The 20,796-nt window shown below is 39.5% G+C and overlaps 1 protein-coding gene across 8 annotated transcripts in view; it reads right to left on the bottom strand.

Annotated features, from left to right (window-relative positions):
• Positions 1–231: 231 nt before the first annotated feature.
• chd9 (chromodomain helicase DNA binding protein 9) overlaps positions 232–20,796 on the bottom strand; it is a 69,909-nt gene continuing 49,344 nt past the window's right edge. For 4 of the 8 annotated variants that reach the window (XM_084405724.1, XM_084405725.1, XM_084405731.1 and 1 more), the window contains 23 exons: positions 19,664–19,859; positions 19,401–19,574; positions 18,038–18,223; positions 17,106–17,216; positions 16,512–16,708; positions 16,049–16,248; positions 15,780–15,939; positions 13,304–13,393; positions 12,429–12,532; positions 12,232–12,349; positions 12,056–12,113; positions 11,483–11,531; positions 11,116–11,368; positions 10,124–10,329; positions 9,140–10,009; positions 8,432–8,592; positions 7,957–8,187; positions 5,598–5,775; positions 5,339–5,478; positions 4,997–5,218; positions 4,626–4,763; positions 4,430–4,534; positions 232–1,496 (listed from right to left, as the gene is read on the bottom strand). In XM_084405724.1, the coding sequence (XP_084261850.1) occupies positions 609–1,496; positions 4,430–4,534; positions 4,626–4,763; positions 4,997–5,218; positions 5,339–5,478; positions 5,598–5,775; positions 7,957–8,187; positions 8,432–8,592; positions 9,140–10,009; positions 10,124–10,329; positions 11,116–11,368; positions 11,483–11,531; positions 12,056–12,113; positions 12,232–12,349; positions 12,429–12,532; positions 13,304–13,393; positions 15,780–15,939; positions 16,049–16,248; positions 16,512–16,708; positions 17,106–17,216; positions 18,038–18,223; positions 19,401–19,574; positions 19,664–19,859 (5,035 nt within the window). In that variant the 3' untranslated portion in view covers positions 232–608. The remainder of the gene's footprint in view (positions 1,497–4,429; positions 4,535–4,625; positions 4,764–4,996; positions 5,219–5,338; positions 5,479–5,597; positions 5,776–7,956; positions 8,188–8,431; positions 8,593–9,139; positions 10,010–10,123; positions 10,330–11,115; positions 11,369–11,482; positions 11,532–12,055; positions 12,114–12,231; positions 12,350–12,428; positions 12,533–13,303; positions 13,394–15,779; positions 15,940–16,048; positions 16,249–16,511; positions 16,709–17,105; positions 17,217–18,037; positions 18,224–19,400; positions 19,575–19,663; positions 19,860–20,796) is intronic. The other 4 variants (XM_084405727.1, XM_084405726.1, XM_084405728.1 and 1 more) reach the window with 4 other exon arrangements.

The following is a 20,796-nucleotide window of genomic DNA, read 5'->3' as shown; positions in this document are numbered from 1 at the left end:
CAAGAACGTGTGTGATGAATGAATGAATGAACAAATGAACAAATGCAGGGTCTCTACAGCTTCAGTGACATTCATAAGCTGCCTGTGTGTTATTGCTGTGGATCTGTAGGTATGCTCTGTGAAGTCTATGTGTTCAGGATCCTGCTCAAGTATTTACAAATGAAACCCAAACAGTCGATGTGTTTTTTCTCCCAAAAGAAAATATATTAATTATACAGCTCTGCAATGAGCAACAGCATCCTCATTTCTTTAATAAAATTAAATCCCGACATAGTTATAACAATAATGCCTTTTAGTTTTTGCTTCTTGTCTGTTGCAATTGTACATCATGGTGTAATACAATTTCACAAAGGTTTTTTTTTCGACATGCAAAACGTCTCTTCGAAACGACAATGTACCTAAACAAACACTGAAATCTCATTTCAGTGTCTCTAGAATCTCCGTTTTCCATTTTTTCCTCCGTTACACAACACTTTAGTTATTATATTTACATGGAAACAAAAAACATGATGTAGTAAATGCAGGATAATTCCTATATGTGTGTATATGTATACATTTCTAAGAGATGTATATAAATATATAATATTTATTTATACATGTATAAAGACTCAGTCTTCGTCGCTGGAATCAGAATCCTCGGATGACGAGGAGGAGCTGTCGGACTCGGAGGAGGACGACTCCGCCTTCGTTGAGCCTTCTGGACCACTGGTATCCTTCTTTTCATCGGGCTCCTCCCCCTCATCGCTGTCTCTGTCCTCTGAGCGGCCGGGCCGCTGGGCCGTGGCTTCAGAGGCAGCAGGTTGCAGCGGTGGGGTTGGCTGAGTGTTTGCAGCTTGCGGCTGGTTGGCCACAGGCAGGTTAAGGCCTGGAGTAAGAAGCATCCCTGGGTAGAGCATACTAGAGAGGAGAAGGGGGTTGAGGGCCAGTGAGTGGCCTGAAACAGAAGCACTTGTTTGATTCGAGTTTGTGGCCATCGAGGTGGTAGCTCTGGAGCTTTGACCCTCTGTCCTTTCCGCTTTACCATCCGGAATCAAAGTCTGAGCCGACGCTTTGTGCGTGGCGGACTCTCCGCCGTTCCTCTTTTTTCCGTCCTCCTCACCTGTCAAAGATCCACCCGCCGCTTCCTGCGAGGGCTTTCCGAGGAGACCGCTCATCCCGAGGAGGTTCGGCAGGCCAGTCATTCCGGACAGCATCATTGGAAACATGGCGGCCATGTTGGTGGGGTCGTGAGGCAGTCCCATTAGGCCAGAGGTGAGTTGGAGAGACTGGAGACTCTGGAGGTTGTGCTGAAGAGCTTGAAGACTAGGCAGGTCCAGCCCAGTGAGGAGGCCGTTGGATAGGAGTGGGTTGAGCCCCAGGGCGGCATTGGCACTGGCACTGGACATGGTGGCTGCTTTAGCCAGAGCGTTTTTGGGGCGTCGACCTCGCCGGCTCACCTCTTCAGGAACGATGGGGCCAGTCAAGATGCGGTCGAACATACTTTCAGGAAGGTAACCCTGAAAACACAAATGCATCTGTTATACAACTAAGTAAAAACATCTATAAAGTTTTAGTTAATATATTGAGTTGGTATGGCAGTCCTGAACCGCAAAGTAAAAAAATTCTAGCATTTCGAGATTAAAGACGAAATATTTCGAGATTGAAGTTACGAGAATAAAGTCTTCCGTAGAAGGTCTTATTTTGACATTTTTTTTGTCAAAAAAATGCGCTCGTGAAGTAGAACTGCTTTTGATGGATCTAAATATAATAGTAGCTTTTTATTTTTTTCTGGGGTTTCAACAAAAAATTCTACAGGTGCTAATCTAACAACATGGCATTACCATTTGTTTTAGGACGCCTATAGACGAGCATGAAGACTCCGCCCAAATAGGTACCACAATCCTGGTCCAAACTTTGTGGTACGTTGACTCGAAGACTAAGTGTCTTCGTGCTCGTCTATAGGCAACGCCATCTGGGCCGAGAACACTTAACAGTAACTGCACTCCCTCTTCACCGTAAATCCTTTCTGGATACATTTTAAGTGCATCATTCTGTATCCAATCATTTGGCCGGATCCCACGATTTCCTCAGATATAAAGTTGGATAACTCCATCCAGTCTGAAAAGTATTTTCGCCTGTAAAGTATATTTTGCCGCAGTATATATTTTGTAACATCCTAAAACAAATGGTAATGCAATGTTGTTAGATTAGCACCTGTAGAACTTCCTTTTGTTGAAAGCCCAGATAAAAGTAAAAAGCAGTTCAACTTCACGAGCGCATTTCTTTACACATACACACACACACACACACACACACACACACATCTACGGAAGACTTCTCATAATTTTTACTTTGTTCTCAAAATATTATGACTTTATTATTCTCGTAATGTTTCGGCTGTAATCTCTAAATATTTCGACTTTATTCTCGAAAAATGTTGACTTTAATCTCGAAATGGCAGATTTTTTTTTTTTTTACGTTGCGGTTCAGGGCTTCCGTAGGTTTCCATTAAGTAAGGTTCCTTTAGGTGTAAAATTATAATTATGTGACTCATGTGATTTATCTAATTCGTTGTCCTTGTGGTCTTGCATATGTGGGTAAAACATTCAGACAATTACGCACTCGTATTAGTGAACATCGCAGTAAAATTCGAACTGGAGATATGCGCAGTCCTATAGCGTCTCATTTTAGACAAGTAGGCCATAACGTCAGCGTTTTGCAGTATATTGGTATAGAAAAGGTAACAAAACCCTCAAGAGGAGGAGATTATGAGAAGAAATTATTACAGAGGGAATGTTTTTGGATTTATACCTTAAATACTTTGTCACCTTTAGGGTTGAATGAGGATTTTGATATTAAGCCATTTTTATAGTGATTCAAACATTTTTTTTGTAACTTGTATTTGTCACATGAGTTGTATCTGTCACATGACATACATGACTTGATTTGTCACATGACTTGTATTTGTCACATGATTTCTTGGGTGTGCCTAATTAAGGTGATCACCTGTGTCTATTTAAAGTTGACTTCACTTTACATTGACATTGTGTATGTATGTGTATATATATATATATATATTATTATTATTAGTATTTTTTTTTTTTTTTTAAATGTAACAGCATCCCTCTATGGAATGAGATGGACTTTGGCCGTAGATGGAGGAGCTGAACACGCAGCAACATTGAAAGCACGAGTCCTGATTGTTCTGGTAGTGGTGATCTAGTAGTGTATCTTGTCTCTGATCTATTACCCACAGTAGATGGCGGTAATGCTCTTTTTAAGAATGCAAACCGCCAAATAAGCACAAAAAAGAAGAAGAAGAAGAAGAAGAAGAAGAAGAACATTGACATTGTGTTATTGAAGAACTGGGGCACGTTCAAGTTCAAAACGGTGTGCAACGTTTTGCTACGGTTTCCGGGTTGAACGTCATGTTTCCTGGAAACGGCGTGCACCGGTGTTTGGGATACGTTTTCTCTTGTTTGGTGGGTGTGTCAGAACTGCAGTCCAATCAGCAGCAACATGTATATAAAGCACGCGGTATTAAGTGAACTCGCACAATGGGTTCAAGGAAAGTCATTTACAAATGTGTTCGATGCAGCTCGGTATACGCAACAACTGAGGATATTAGAAGACATGTTTGTCGTAAGTTTTATTGTACAAATATAGGATATCAACATAATGATGTAGTTGTTTATATTTTTAGCTTCATTGCAAGTGTATGACATTTGGTATAGAAATAAACAATGGTAATTAAGTGCTTTTCCTAAAAATGAGAAAGAAAATACAGGGTATTAAAACAGTATGAACTACAAATAAAGTCAGTATGTGAGGCTATACAGAGGCCCGATGTGTTTTAGTATGAATTAGGTAAGATGTGTGCTTCCATTTCAGTTTCAGCAATCCCGTCACTCGATTGGGATGTTCTCTTTTGTTCTGGGCGGCAAGTGCAGTAACTGTAACATCGGGCATATTTTGTAGTATTAAACACATATTTATACCGACTTCATCAGGCTCAGAAAATTCTTCACAAAGAACACAAAGAATGTCCTTCTCAGCTGCCATAGTTGCAACTCTTGCGTCATCAGAACAGTGTGTTCAACGCATCACCGTTTCTGTTTAAAAAACGTTGTGCAACGTTTTGTCGGGGCTGAACGCAGCCCTGTTGATGAGCACTTCCAGTAGACTATGGTGTCTAACACCATGTTTTTTTTTTTTTTACGAAATCCCCCCAAAAAATCACACATTTTCCCCCAACTTTTTCAGGTGCAGGCCTAGTTACTGGCCCTTTTTCTTTTGTGTAGTACATAATATTATACATGTGTAGTATGATATAAATAAATATTAAATTTTTTAAATATCATGGTTAACAGAAATACCAGTATATTGTGACACGCTTAATTTCTGTAAATGCACTGTATTTGGAATAGAAAATGTTTCTCTTTTTACTCACAGACTGTTTAACAACGTCAGCCCACTCTGGTGGGACGCCATACTCTGGATTCTCTTGCAGGAACCGGCTTAAATCTTTCAGAGGTGGAGCAAATGCACCACCAATCTGGAACAAAGAAAGAGGAAACAAGTATTGCAAACAACACCCAGTAAAACAAAAAATGTGCACACAAAGTCTATAACCATCATAGACTCACCTTGCGAGCATTTCGCCTGTTGATAATCTGTACTCGCTCTTCTCCAGTCAGGCTGTTGATGTCAATTTTGTTGGGGTTTCTGCAGCGATGTCTCTTCTGTTTTGGTCTGCCATCTTGAAACTGCAGCTTGGTTGCACTCTGCAAAAGAAGTAATGATCAGAAACTTAAATCCATGGATATTCTTACATACACAATTGTTTTTTTTGCATTTGAAAGGATAACTTGATTTTAACATAAAATGAGATGATGGCATATGTATTGTTTAAGAAATTGGGATTATCATTAAAAATTAAAACATTTTTGGCCTATTTTATGACATTTATTAAATTATTTTAAAAAATCCAGAGAATTATCTCGCATATGGTATTTACAGGGATAAAAGCTCCCACATCTGCCACGAAGCCTGGGTGCTCCTTCAGCCACTGGTCAAGATCTTTCCGTTTCGGAGCATCCTCTCCAGCTAGTCGCGTCCCATCTTTGAGGCTGATGACGGGAACGCGGCTCTCCGTATCGTGGGTACTGGGCCCCTGAGGTGTGCTCAGCCCAGGGGGAGCGGATGTACCTGCGACGCCACCACTCCAACCAGCAGGAACCTGCAAAAGTAGGGGGTGCATTTGCCTTATTGATACTGAAGAACGATTTCTTGCTTTCTACATATAGAATTAAAATGTAAAAAAAAAAAAAAAAAAAAAGAGGTCATAATCAAGTCGAACCTGCTCTGGCATCACAGAAGGCCTGTTTCTGTTCATGAACAGCAGGTCCATCCCCTCCACATTCTTCCGCCGTCCTCTCCTCCTCTTCACCACAGGCTGTCCATCAATCACTCCATTCAGTCGCATTTGCTCTGGCGGTACTGCAATACCACAAAGAACTTGCATTTCTAGTGTCCTCCAGAGTTGTACATTGTGTACAGTGTTATGCGGTTTGTGGGTAAATCAGGTATCTGAGCAAGTATGTTAGGTTATATGTTACCTTGTGGATAGCTGTTCAGTGTTTTGGTGTAGTCCGCTAGGCTGGTATCAGATGCGTTCTGCAACTCTTGTAGCCGGGCTAAGTACTGCTGTTGGGCGAGAGGTCCCTCCTCACCCTCCAGGGGGCGCTTCAGAGGCAGGCCTTGCTTCTGGAAGGTCAGTTTAAGGCTGCCCTCCTGCTGCAGGTCACAGGCCAAAGGTCAGAGGTTAAGGACACATTGCTAATCAGGCAGTGTCCTATGAAGCCTATGATACTGGTATGAGACCAGTGAAGGTCTACTGAATAAACAAACCGTTTTTACAGATAAAAACGCTCATGTGAGGTACTCAAATGACATCAGTTGACAAATGACAAACGACATCAGACAGGTAGTTTTAATCAATATGTAAGTAATATAATTGTATCTCTAGTGGGTTGAGGCAACACAGGAACACAGAAAAGTTAAAGGACTTAAAGGTGATGTGTGTAATTTAATGCATGGGTTGAATCTATTTTAAAATGTAATTTATTCCTGTGATGAAAAGCTGAATTTTCAGCATCATTATTCCAGTCTTCAGTGTCTCATGATCCTTTAAAAATCATACTAATATGCTGATTTGGTTCTCAAGAAACATTTCTTCTTATTGTCAAATTTGAAAACAGCTGTGCTGCTTAATATTTTTGTGGAAACTGTGATAAACTTTTTCAGGATTCTTTGATGAATAGACAGCATTTCTTTGAAATAGAAATCTTTTACAACATTATGCTGAATGATCAATTTCTTTTACAAAAATCTTACTGAGCACAAACTTTTGAACAGAAATGAATAATACAGCCATGTGTATATATATATATTTAAAAAATATATACTATTATTATTTTTTTTTTTTAAGTAATGCAATATTAGGGATGCACCGAAATTAAAATTGTGGCAGAAACTGAAAATTCAGGATGCACTTTTAACAAAGATTTAAACGACAATAAACTGTAATAACTTGTCTTCTTGACAGATTTATTCAGACAAGTCACATACTTTAAATAATGAAGACATCACTAACAGGTTAAATAAAAAATATAATGAATATGTAAAACAGTGCATATATTTAGCAAAATGCTCTTCTCTATAGTTATTTTTCTAGCTAACTAATGAGTTTATGGACATTGAATAGGTTTTTTTTTAAGGTAAATGTAACGTTAAGGGACATTGTATAGCCTACAAACTGTTTTATTGACGTCTTTCCCTGGTTGAAACACTGATTGAGCGATTACATGAGACAGTCATTTCGGTAAGTTGCAATGTAGTCTTTCATGTGAATCTAATCTTTCAACATACCTTCTGGTGTTCACCCATGAGATGACCACTTGAACTGAGGCGGCTACAGTGATCAGTCGTCACGTCGAATTAAAGAGTGCCAAAACCACATTTATTGTTTGAATTTCGTAAGAAAATTGAGAGAATTTTAGAATTTGCAGTTGCACATGATAAAAGATTTAAGAAACCATATCATAATAGATTAAAATTGTGATATTAATATTGTCAATCCAGAGCTAGTGTCTACACAGCTGACATGTGTAACTGTTGTAGCTTATCCCCGTGCACGAGATAGACTCTGAACACAGTGAAAACATGGCATCGGAGAAGCGCTAATTAAACATCTGTTTCGGTCACTGATTTTGTCCCTTAACCGAAAATAGCTGTTTCGGCTGACAATTTTCGGTAGCCAAAATTTCGGTGCATCCCTATATAATATGTATAAAAAGTATAGTAATATTATTAAATATAATAATATAATGAATATAATAAAACTAATAATTTGTTATAATTAAAAACTTACATTTAATGATAAATGTCTGTTCGGTTAATACAAAAATAAACATGGTCATATTATAGGCCTGATAACTGTACTGCATGGTCACATCTTGGTGCTTTATTATGTTTGTTTTAGCCAAACTTCTTGAAGTACTGAGGTACTGTGAAATTAATGTGGATAAATTTCCCTTTTGCTAGTGTCGCAGAAATTACACACTTCACCTTCAAAGCAAAGGACAGAGGCTAAGACTGATTTGTGTACTGGGTTTAGTTTAAATGGGAAAATGTTGCAACTTCAGTGTAGTAGATTTGAGTTGACCCCAGTGAAAGTCACAGGAATAGACCATTGGTCTCCAGGCAGGTATAGAAAGCAAACTTCTGAGAACAAAAACAGAAAATGAAACCAAAGCTGCAAAATTTTCAAAGCAAAGTCAAATGAAAGGAAGAAAGAAGCAAACAAATACTGGAAGAAAAGGGGGAAGACCAAACAATAAAAACAATAAAAACATGCCAAGCACTGCAATGACATTGCAGATCGGCATTTGTGGGGGAAAACTTAAAATAACATACGTTATTGATTTTGACTGAGAACTCCTTTTCTCTGTCTGCAACATGCTTCTTCACCTTTGAACCCTGAGGGGAGGCTGAGGGGTCTTCTGTGAGCGTGGTTGCGTTGTCCAGGAGTTTGGTGGTGTAGAAAGAAGTCACTGCATTGCCTTCATATGCACGACGAACCCCTGGCCATTTCCCCTTCAACACTGCCTGACATATACTGTCCAACCGGTTTATCATGACCCGGTCCTGCAATGAGCGGACAGTATTATTGTAAGGACATCACAAGCAAGGGCTGTACTATAAGGTTAAAACTGTAAGATTATGGTGAGGTAGAGACAAACATTATGTTCCAAAGTAGACTAACGTTTATATAGGTTTATCACTTTTTAATTAATGAAATTATACCATTCTTACAGCGGAAGAGCCTAAAGATACAACACAGACAGAGTGAAGCCAGAACTGGCACAAGATGTTGGCTTGGCCTGCTAACCTTTGGCCAGTAGGAGGCAGCAAGCATATATCCGCCCTGGAAGGGGTGGGGAGGGTTGGATATACCATTGGTCACATGACTGTCCTGCATGTCATCTTGTGTAGTGTTGAGTGAGGCAATGCTGTCTTCGTCAAAGCCTTTAACACCAGGTACTGCTGACGCTACCGGAATACAGACAGACCCATCAATGATATACAGGTCAAACACACTTTAAACATTATCCATTTTTACATTTTGAAAACTCACATGAAAGTGTTTCAAAAGGCTATGTTTGGAACTGCACACTTTCATATCATTATTTCTATTTTTGTAGCATGCATACTGTGCAAACACTCTGCAACAGAATACCCAGACAACCTACAACATTTGCCAAAATGTGCAATATACAACCAGGGCACACTGCCCTGCATACTGTTTAATGCGTAAGTGAGCTGACGCGACACCTGAATACTATTTGATACACAAGGGAGACACATATGTGCCAGCTCTCTAAAGCTGGTGTGCTTATTACAGTCATCTCTAGAGCCTGAAACCTCATCACCAATCAAGCATAGCTGAACCTAAGACACAAAATGCATCGTACATGGACTGGACTAGTGTAGCACAACTCAAAGACACAATAAAATGCTTTACTTGTTAGGAGTGCTGAAGTAGTCCTATAGTTACTGCAGAGGCTGGGATAAAACTTAAGTTTATTAGAACACTTACCGTTCTTTGGAACCTCTTCGCTGTCACTGTCTTCTGAAGATGAGGATGAGGATGATGATGAAGACGAGGAGCCCGAAGAACAGGAGGAAGATGAGGACGAGGAACTGGATCCTGACCGCGATGAAGACGAGGATGAGGAAGAAGATCTCGATGAAGAACTTGACGAAGAGCTGGACGAGGAGCCATCCGAGTCTGATCCCGACCCCCTCCTGGCCTCCCTGCGGCTCCGCTTACTCAGCTTCTTCTGTTTTCGAGTAACTGAGTTCGGCGTGAGCGGTTTTGTTCTGGCCGCCACCATCCGACTCTCGCTCTCTCCCGCTTTGTTGACATTATCTTTCTCGTCCACTCCTGAAGGTGTGGGTGGCCTGATAGAGGGTATCTCCATCTTGGGCTCTTGCTCTACACGCTCTTCTTCTCCCTCTGACATCAGCTCCTCCTTCAGTTCAGTTTGGTTTAGGAGTGGTGAAGCAGAAGCCTCTTTAGGCTGAATGTGTTGGAGGGGGGCCGGGATGTGACACTGTCCCAGCGAATGCGTCTGATTCTGGGCTTGGGCTTGTGATACAGTTCCCTTGTTCTGGCTGTAGTTCCTCTGGGCCGCCATAAAACAGAGCTCCGGGTCACGGAGGATGTGGTAGTCTGTTCGACTGACTCCGTGCTTGGCCGCCCCAAGCAGAAGATCTCGATCGTGTGATCCTGTTTCCCACCACACTGGAAGATCCGGTCCAGGCTGGCACAGAGCAAGATGCTCATAAAGCTGCGGGTGACGCAACACCTGTTCTCTTATCTTCCGCAGCAACTCCACGCGGTATAGGGTACGAGACGCACGCTCCTCTGTGATTGGTTGAATAGCAAGAGAGGAGTCCACCATATCTGATGGAAGAGAAAACACAAACTGATGATGAAAGAGTACAAGCTAATGCATTGGGAGACTGGTGGAAAAGCAATGCAAGTGTGTGAGCATGTTTAGATGTTTGTGGCACTCACCTCCCTCTATAGCTGGTAGGCGGCAGACCCTCCTGCACATGGCAATAAAGGCACACAGGTACTTGTGAAGACTCTCGTCAGTTTTCTTGTGCAGTCGAGCCATGGCTCTGAACTTGGTCCAGTCAAAACGGCCCAAATCCGGATCAAAAACTACCCCAAATGTTGAAACCACACGGTAGAAATCGGCCTCCTCCCTCCGTGTCCACCTATTGAGAAATGAAAAAAAAAAAAGGATTAATTCTTAGAGTTACTGGCCCACAAACAGATTTTTTTAGAAAAGATAATACATTTTACAAAGAGGTATGTTACAAATAGTTTCTTAACGGTACACCTTTACACAAGTTTTTGTTGATTAACTCAGTTAAACAGCTGATTATACGAGGAGCCACCCACTTTATGTAAAATAAAGTTCTTGGCCACATAATCTCATGTGGGTTTACATAATTTTAAACTGATTTTTCAAGTGTCATTCATTTCTTTTTTTAAAGCAAGAAAAATTACTTATCCTTAAGTTGAATAAGGGTTGAAATTCCATATACGACTTTTAAAAATCTGTACAGATTTTAAAACATTAAGCATCATACACTTGCCGACTTTGTTAATGGTTACAGAAAAAAAACTGGACATTATACACTAAATGACACAAACTCCCACGGAAACACGCTCCTTGTTGCTGGAGCCGCACAACGCATGAGAACAATACGTGTTCTAAAGTCGGCTCAAAATATCAAACATGTTTGATATCCTCTGACTAGATGGAATCAAAGTCTGACGCAAAAAAAAAGTCTGTGCCCATCATACAGTAAATGATTTTTCTGTGAAATCTGTCAACTGCCGAAAATCTGCAGACTGGCTCTGACTAACCATTAAATAACTCACTATCACAACCTATATTTCGCATTAATTTAATTGGTTCAAACACCAGAATGAACTTTAGTTAGTTGTCAATCAGAAAATGTTATGATATTAGGATGTTTTCTAAAGCCTCTCACCGTTGTTGTCTTTCAATCTTAGCAGCAATTTTGGGATTGAGTGTGTCGCTGGCGGTGGGAGGCAGAGCGTAGAGGGCTGGGGTCGTAGCCTGCTGTGTCTGGTGGATTTGAAGTATCTGTCTGCTCTTGGTGAATCGCTGAGATGCGGTGATCAGACGCCGCAGTCGGGCCGTCAGCGTGGAGGGCGAGGGCCAGTACACCCCTGAGCCAGCACCCAGAGACCCACCTCCACCATCTAATACAGACCCTCCTTCTGCATGAACACACAAACACACCACTGATGACTAACAATAACTTAATATTAACTCAAAACAAACCAGGGGTTTATTAATAAAAGTGAATGGGAAACACTATAGTTTGTCTATACCTCCGCCTGTATCAGTGATGACCAGCTCTCCCGGGGAGGAAGCATCGTCCTAGAGGTAAGAGCACATGTTAAGTCATAGTTTAATACTATAACACACACATGAAACACACTGAAAGCCCTTTAAAAATCCAGAATTTAACCAAAATTAAAACAAAAACAAATTAAATAAGAAATTCATAACTGCTGTAAATGTATGTGTTTCAGTATGAATTACTGTGTATTACCATACACAGCATGTGAGGTATTTCCAGAAACATTAGATGACATTTATAATATAATTACATATATAATAGAATTACGCATTATATTTTATTATATTTATTAAACTGAATTCTCTTTTCAATACATTTTTTGAAATCAAATTCAAATATTGATGTCAATTGTTTATAACATTATTTGAAAACATTTTGTAATACTGCATGGCTAAAATAAAATGTAAAAATATGAAAAAATAAAAAAGAGAAATCTTTTTTCCCTGATGTCACACTAGTTCATATTATTTATGAGCTTGTGTGTGCGCTTGTGTGTGTAACAGCCTTATCAGGGCCAGTTCTCATTCTTCCACTTGCGTACCTCCATATCGTCCTTCAGCAAAGCTGGAGCAGGCTTATACTCAGGGTCGTCCACATCCCTGCACACACACACACAAACAAATACAGTTACAAACACCTCAGAGAGGTACTGCTGACAGAAACTGATAAAAGACTTCCTCTATCTGTATGAATGGAACACATGTTTGTGTCTCTTACCCATCCATAAAGTCATTTCCTCTCTGTTCAGCAGCGATGGCCTTCTCGTCTGGCCGCCCAACCCTTTCTAAGAAACACAGTGCTGGATCTGCACGAATAGTGTTGTACTTCTCATAACCTACAACACATACAGACATTAGTTAAAAGTGTGTATCCACACATAAAGCCTTGTGCGCATCAGAGCTGATCAGACTTACCGTGCTTATACACTCCTAATAGCAGACATTTGTCCGAGAGCATGTCCCACCACAGAGCAGGCATCTCTGAATGATCCGGCTCAGGAACCCAGATCTCGATCTCACTAACAGATAGCAAAGGAAACATTTTCAACCAGTAGTTTTGCTGTATGTTTTAGTCTACAGCTGTTTATTTAATTTTTCTATTTTGGAACAGACCAAAATTTAAGTCTAATATTGTCATTCACAGAAAATCTTCCCATTTCATAGCTTTTATACATATTTTGCGAAAAATGTTTTATGGTACTTTATGGTGTCTTTGTTGCAGTTCAACAGCTTCAGTCCTGAATAGTTAAAAGAGCATTCTGGACTTTCTTCTTTTGCGATCCACAAGGGTTTAAATTGCCATGAGGTGAGTAAATGATGACACAGTTTTCATTTTTGGTGAACTGTTCCTTTAAATGCTGGTATTGATATTACATGCTAACATTCCTGAAGTTTCCTCAGCAAAACAGCAGATGGCGCTTTATTGTTTATCTTACTGACCAAACTGGCTTAAACTGACTAATACTGGAGTAGTTCAAGGAGCACCTACAGTACCGGTATTTATAATACTAAAATCTAAAGAGATGCACAAGTAAAAGTCTTCTGAAACCTTGTACATTTTTAGATTTTGATCCATTTTATATGGTTCAAAATGAAATACAAATTACCAGCATGTAAAAAAAAAACAATTAAAAGACTAATAACATTTGAATTTCTTACACTTTTCTACTCCCTCTCAAAAAAATAAACTACTGGTACTGCTACTTTACCACTATTGGTACTACAAATGCAGAACACACTCCTGTTTTTTTCCCCGCACCAGTGAAGTAAGGGTCCATGGCAATGTTTACCTGGCATCTATCCCATCTAGCACTTTTTGGCACTGTGCTCCAATCACCTCTTGTTTCAGATAGTACAGCATTCTGACCCTCAACAGCACCCTTCCAGACAAAGACACAGACACAGAGAGATTGAGGTCAAAGTGCACACACGCACACAGAAACCCACAACATGTTCACGAGTAAATACAGTGTTCTCTTATGCATACAACTGTCAATTGCGTGAATCTCACGCTGAATGAGTGAGAGTTGGCAGCCCTGCTCGCTCAGTGTTGGTTATCTTATAGCCAAAATATCGCCATATAACAGAGGTCGATTTTTTTCTGGCCACCGGTTCAGTGTCCGTCTGCTCGGCATCCATCTTCACCTGTTCTTATTAGCAGTGTAGAAAATGGGCAAACAGCTCTCAGAGAGAATGGGTTGTCATGTCCACACATGCATTTATTTATTGAATAAAAGCGCAGCATTTTGCGCCATATAATCGCATAGGCTTGACATCGCGATTGCGATATGATTAATCGCGCAGCACTAGCTCAAGTGTACCGCTGAAATCCTATGTTTCATAAACATTAAAAAAATCGTACACATCCCAAACTTTTGAACAGTAGTGTAAATGTGCTTATGTGTACATACTGGTGTAACATGCACTGCCATGGCTGGTGTTCATGAGTGTTAACACAGTGTTTTTCAGACACAAAGTGACCAGAAGTCATTCCTGTTTAATGCAAGTTGCTGTTTTTCAGAGGACATGAATGACAATGACAGTGAATGATGGCAATGTAAATGTTCAAAAACTGTTCTTTCATGTGGACTACTCAGCATGACTTAGTTTTTTAGAACTTTACATTCAAGCTTATTCATATGTGTCCACGTAATCATTGAAATGAGATATAATTCATCCTCTCTCATTCTAAAACTCACACTTTCACCCTAACATTAGTGGCATTCCAGGCCCAAGGGAAACTGCAGACGCATGCAAAGCTGACAGCTGTGTCCCAGGTCACCACACTGTGTGTGTGTGTGTGTGTGTGTGTGTGTGTGTGTGTGTGTGTGTGTGTGTGTGTGTGTGTGTGTGTGTGTGTTAAACAGGACAGCGAACTAAACAATGGGGAACTTTCTCCAATGGCAGAAAGCCCTGGATGCAAAACCAGCCTTACAGTAATAAACTCCCTCCACACACACATCCTGGTCCAGAACAGTCCAATTATCAAAGCACAAATTGTACAGCCTATTTATAACATGACATGATGTACAGTGCACATGATGTACATCCTCTGCTTTCTAGTGCATGAATTTACTGTACAAGCAACAAATGAAAAAGTGTTAACTTAGCACAGCCAGACAGATTTACCACCAGTTTCGATCATGAGTTTAACAACTTAAGCAATAAGAACGGTGACCTGAAAATGCCCCCTTATCTCCCACTCCCTAGGTGAAAAACCCCTGAACCAGTGTGTGAGAGTGGGCCAGTCAGTGTGTGCTTAAATGGGAGGTCCCCTTTTATCACTGCATCACACACTTCCTCCAGAGCAGCAGATTTCCATCTAATCAGGCTTTCACAAGGAGAGAAGTTACTGTGTGGTTGAAAGTGGGCGCTACTGTTGCTAGATAGCCTAATGTTATTGGTTGGCGGCAAAAAAGGCCATAACTTTTGAAAATGTTATCATAAATGGAATGTACTGATGGAAAAAAATTAAATCAGGAATCAGTGATCTTGCTGCTAAACATGTTCTTGAATATAATTTGCAGCAGTCCATAATAAATCATGACATAGACAAGATGGATGATTATGACTGCATGAACCAAACTCATTCAAAATGCAATTTCTGATATGGTTTTTCATGCATCATCTATTTAAATTCAAAATGCCTGTAAGTGGGCAGAAATTAACCATATACAACACTGAAATCGCTCACAGTGATATTAATTATCCTTCTGTCTTGCCAACACTTGACTACAGTATGTCACAGATGATGGATCTGTGAGCTTCAGTGTCTTCATGCCTTTTGGTATGAAGTGCTATCATCATGAACATCACTGCTCATTTTTTCTCAACTTGCCCACATTGCATTACCAACAGTTGCCAACAAAAAAGCAACTTTCATTGAAAACGAATGACTTCTGGTTGCTTTGTCATTGCACAATGCAGTATGTGTTAGTGCCCATTAACACCAGCCATATGGCAGTGAATATTACATCAGATTGTGCAAAGAAGTGCATTTACAGTACTGTTCAAAAGTTTGGGGCCAGTAAGAATTTCTTTTTTTTAATTAACACTTTTTTTCAGCAAGGATGCATTAAACTGAAATTAGACAAATGCTCTTCTTTTGAAATTATCAGGAGAATCCTGAAAAATATTTATCACCAAAAAATGAGGCAGTGTTTGGCACTGGTAATAATAGGGAACGTTAATTTCATGAGCACCAAATCAGCTTATTAGAATCATATCTGAAGAATCATGTGACACTGAAGATTGTGCAATACTCACTTGTTGCAGTGGTGTTTCAGGTGTTTCTTGTACCCATCATCAGACAACATGTGTTCTGGGTTGTGTTTTCGGATCCACTCTGCCTTCTGGATGTCAAATGAGCTGGACTGAATCTTCATCTTCTTTCCTTTTCTGCCTCGCGGTACTGGAGTCGATAAACCTGCGCAAGTCACATTCAAAACTCTAAATGATGAGAGAATCATTATTCTCCTGACCTGATCAAAATGCAAAAGAGAATTGAATTCATAACAACGCTTCAGTCCTCATACCCAAATGGTTCTGAAGTTCCTTGGTCCTGCCGTCCTCCGTGGGAGCGATCAGATCCCACATGAAGCTCTTGATTTTGTCGTCTCCACGGTAATGAACGAGGCAGTACGCCAGGAGCGCCCTGCATATACACTCCACGTCACGCTCACTCAGCTGTCGCTTAAAGCGGCCGTGAGTCAGAATGTCCTTCCAGCGGCCCCACCTATGACCATAGAAACAAATTCAATTTTAAAATATATTAAAAGAGAAAACATTTGTTTTTTAATTTATAATAATATTTCACAATATTACTGTTTTTACTGTATTTTTTTATCAAATAAATGCAGCCTTGGTGAGCATATGAGCTTTCTTTCATAACATTTAAAAAATCTTACAGACCCCAAACTTTTGAACAGTAGTGTAGTTATTGTACTGCCATACACAATCACTAAACCCCATATCAGCAGACCACCAGCCATCACTCACCCATAAACCAACAGATTTTTCTCCACCCTGAAGCACTCTGTGCGGCCATAGCTGTTGAGGCGGTCATGTGGCCGGCGGAGTTTGGGTTTGTCGTCTCCGCTGCTCTCCCCTTCAGAGAGCTCGGCTAGCTCGTCCTTAGTGGCGCTGAACGGCCGGGTCTGTTTCCTGACCCGAGGGGTGTCGATCACCAGACTGTTCTGTAGCAAAACCACATCAAAAGACACAAGTGAAAACAGAACCACTGACCCACCTTTGCAAAGAGCAGCGCTATGCATTTAAATAACGTCAACCGCCAAATCATTATGCACTCTTAAGTACAGCACTTACAACTAAAACACAAAAGAGCCCACAGAAAACAATGATTAAGTTATTTCACAAAGTACAATACATTAAACACCAAAATAGCTTTCCATTACTTGATTCCTTATTTTTTTATTAACACAGATGTCAAGGTAAACCATTTTCAAAGTAATTCTGGCACTGGAGAGAATTTGCATACATATACACTTTGACCTGATCAGCCTGGTGGATGTGGGCTCCTCTACTCTACTGTGAAACTTTGAATTCATATGGAAGAGTCTGTGTATAACTTACTCTGCCATTGACAGTTTCCATGTCAATCTCTGCTTTCTTGGCCCACTTGTCCCAGAAGTTGGGGTCATCCAGAGAGATGTCTGTTCTGTTCCCTGAAGCTACAAAACTGGCCTGTGGGCACAGCAAACATTATGTTAAACAATGTCTCTAAAATGACCCTTGCAGTTGAAAAAAGCAGATATGGAAGGTATAAGCACATATGCACACAATAATTAAGGCTGCACAATATTGAATAAAAAAAAATTCTAGAATGAATCTGGTCTTTTGGGCTGACTGGAGTGCATCTGCATAGAAAATAAAACATAAAAAAATATATATATATATTCTGAATACTTTTATTGACCTAGGCAAGGCAAGGCAAGGCAAGTTTATTTATATAGCACATTTCATACACAATGGCAATTCAAAGTGCTTTACATAGAAGAAATTAGAATAATAAAAAGAAATAAGAATAATTAAAACAGTTTAGAAGAATACAAAATAAAATACAGTACAAACAGTCGGACGAACATTGGCACAGTGCTCATTCAGTAAATGCATAGTTAAACAGATGTTAAACAGAAGTTAAACAGATGTGTTTTGTGTGACCTATTCAATATAACATAATCATAGTTTTTATGGTTTTATGGTATTATTAAATAAAAATATTAAACACAATAATACATATTATATATTACTGTAATAATACTATTGTACTGTAACTTAAAATAAAAAGAGTATTTAATAAAAAAAATATTTTATAGAACAAAGGTAAAATTACACTACTTATATTTGTCTGAATTTCTTCATTTTCAGATGTCCTTTTTAGTTAAATTTGTGCAGCCTTAACAACTGAAAATTGCTTTTATAAGAGGAAATGTATATATATATAAAAAAAAAAGATAAATACTTTTAAACATATAATAAATATAAGACAAAAGAAGGAAGTTGACCTTGGCAAAGGTGGATCCCCGGCCCTCAGATTCAATAGTTATGGTCTTGGTCCTGCGTTGCAGGATTTGGTCAATGTCCTCTTCACAAAATTTAGCCCCCTCATCTTCCTCATCCATGATGGCACCGTAAGCTCCACGCCGTAGAAGGTCCTCAATTTCCTTCTTAGAGAGCTGCTGCTGCATCTGCTATAAAGATGAAGAAGGAAAGAGAATGAGACCAATACAATATATATTTGACTAGTACAAAAAAAAACCTGACTAGAATTGTCTTCAGCAGGGGAATTAAATTAAAGTTCCAAAAGATGCCTCTATATGTCTCTATATTTCCTTCCCAGCAGATGTCCGGACGACACTGTTTTGGAACAGTTACACATTTCCACTGGGGAGGCCGTAGTACTTTTTCAAGAAACAATTCTAAACAATCAAAATAGTAATCAAAGATGAGAATCTTGGGCCCCGAGAGCCAAAGCAGTGATGTCTACAAAATGTTACCAATATTTACCAAAAAAAGTAAATATTTCTCCCAACTGGGTATAAATATAAAACCGTTAGATCAGATGTTTTATTAGGCTATTATTATCATCGTTATTATTTTTTCTTTTTACATTTAGACACCTTTGTGTATGGCACAAAGAAGGCCTTGGGACTGAGAAAACACACTGGGGGTGCAGGGTTTACCTCTTAAGAAAAGTAATGACCATTTTGCTCTAAGTAATAAACTACCAAAAATAAACAACGTAAATAATGTAATAATCAAAACTCTCATCATGAGGACAAAAAGTTAACTTGTAATTTCCACGTTTTCTGTCTTCCCTTGCCATCTCTAAATAACTTTCCAAATTATAATTTATATTTTATATTATGAAATTATCTTATATGCTGATTAAAAATGATAAAAAAATAACTTGTTAACTTAACTTGTCACAAACCTGGTTTAATTAAACAGTCAGAGTCATCTGTATGACAGATAAAAATAATAGTATTTGCTGCATTCTTGTTTTCTGCAGCGTTTTAGCAAAAGTATCTAGTTTGCTGCTCACTGTAGTTAAAATAACCACATCATCTGCAGCTCTTGTGGCGCTTGAATGAACGGAAAGGGCTTGAATGAATCGCGTTTGGCTCTAGGCAAAAATATTAGACGTAGCGGCGAAAGATCATTACCATAAACGACCCTAAACACTTTTAGTGTGAACTGTTCCGTTGTTTTGAAGTGCTGCTCACTTAATCAGTAGAAACAGTAAAATGTCGCAATTACGTCCCGTGGTCCGGATAGAACCAAGCCATTTGAATACCACTGGTCCACAGAATCCATCATGCAAATCTCTATGTAGAAAACCACATCGGTTGACATTTGATGACTTACCCCTCCTCCTCCTAGACTGTTGTCCCGTCCACTCATGCTCTGAAGCACCGCTTTATCCAATCCCAGCTTCAGACTGGCTCTATCGAACATCTCTCGCTCATAAGAGTTGCGTGTGATAAGTCGATATACTTTAACAGCTTTATTCTGACCAATCCGGTGGCAGCGAGCCTGAGCCTGTGGAGCAAACAAGGGGGAAAAAAAGAAAGGTGAGCCAACAGGAACATCTACGATGCTTTTTTATTTTTAAGTGTGTGTGTGTGTACCTGCAGGTCGTTCTGTGGGTTCCAGTCAGAGTCAAAGATAATACAGGTGTCAGCAGCTGTGAGGTTAATACCGAGCCCACCTGCTCGTGTACACAGCAGGAAGACGAATCGATCGGAGTCCGGCTTACTGAAGCGGTCAATTGCTGCTTGACGGAGGTTCCCACGTACACGCCCGTCTATCCGCTCATAGAGGTATCTGAAAAAGGTCAGTTTGACTTAGAAATTACAGATCAATGTACTTTATTGAGCACTTCCACACAGTAGGTGCACAAAAATCATACAATCATACACCAGCATTCAAAAGTTTGAGGTTGGTAAGAGTTTTTTAATGTTTCTGAAATCTTATGCTTACCGAGGCTTACAAATATAGTAGAAACAGTAGTATTGTGAAACATTATTACAATTTAAAATAACAGTTTTGTGTTTTAAAATGTAATTTATTCCTGTGATGGCAAAGTTGAATTTTCAGCAGTCTTCAGTGTCACATGATTCTTCAGAAATCATTCTGATGCTGCTCAAGAATAATTTTGTTATTATTATCAATGTTGAAAACATTTGTGCTGATTAATATTTTTGTGAAAACCGTGATATGTTTCACTGAATAAATGACCACTGAATAAAAATATGAATTTCTAAAAAATGGTTAATATACAGAACATATACACAACTATAAATATATGTATCAACACATTCACATGATCCTCTATATTTTGAGTGTCATCCAAAATAACCTAAACAACTTACATTTTTTTGTCTTTACATAAGGAACTGAATTTGTTAACAGAATATTCCAGGTCCAATACAAGTTAAGCTGTATCGCCAGCATCTCTGACATAATGTTTATCCAATAACAATGTTGCATCAGTACGTCCCTAGCTCACTCGTAAACCTCTTTCCTATCCCTAGTCATCCTTTCAGTCACTCTTTCTTTCATTCTTTCCACTCATGTCCTTGATCTCTTCCTCTCTTTTTATTAACAGTAACAATCTCCTATTTTTCCCTGTAACTTCCTGCTTTCTCTGACCCACATTGGGCAGAGCTGTGCCTCTGGGACTGTGTGCCTGATGTGCGGTCCCTGGAGTGTCTGTGTCCTGCTGCACCCTAGCTGCATTGGCCAACATACACAACACTTT

Source organism: Rutilus rutilus (assembly GCF_951802725.1).
Source record: "Rutilus rutilus genome assembly, chromosome: 3".
Classification (NCBI taxonomy): domain Eukaryota; kingdom Metazoa; phylum Chordata; class Actinopteri; order Cypriniformes; family Leuciscidae; genus Rutilus; species Rutilus rutilus.
The sequence above is the reverse complement of the archived record's forward strand: the minus strand, read 5'-3'. Positions and strand labels throughout refer to the sequence as shown.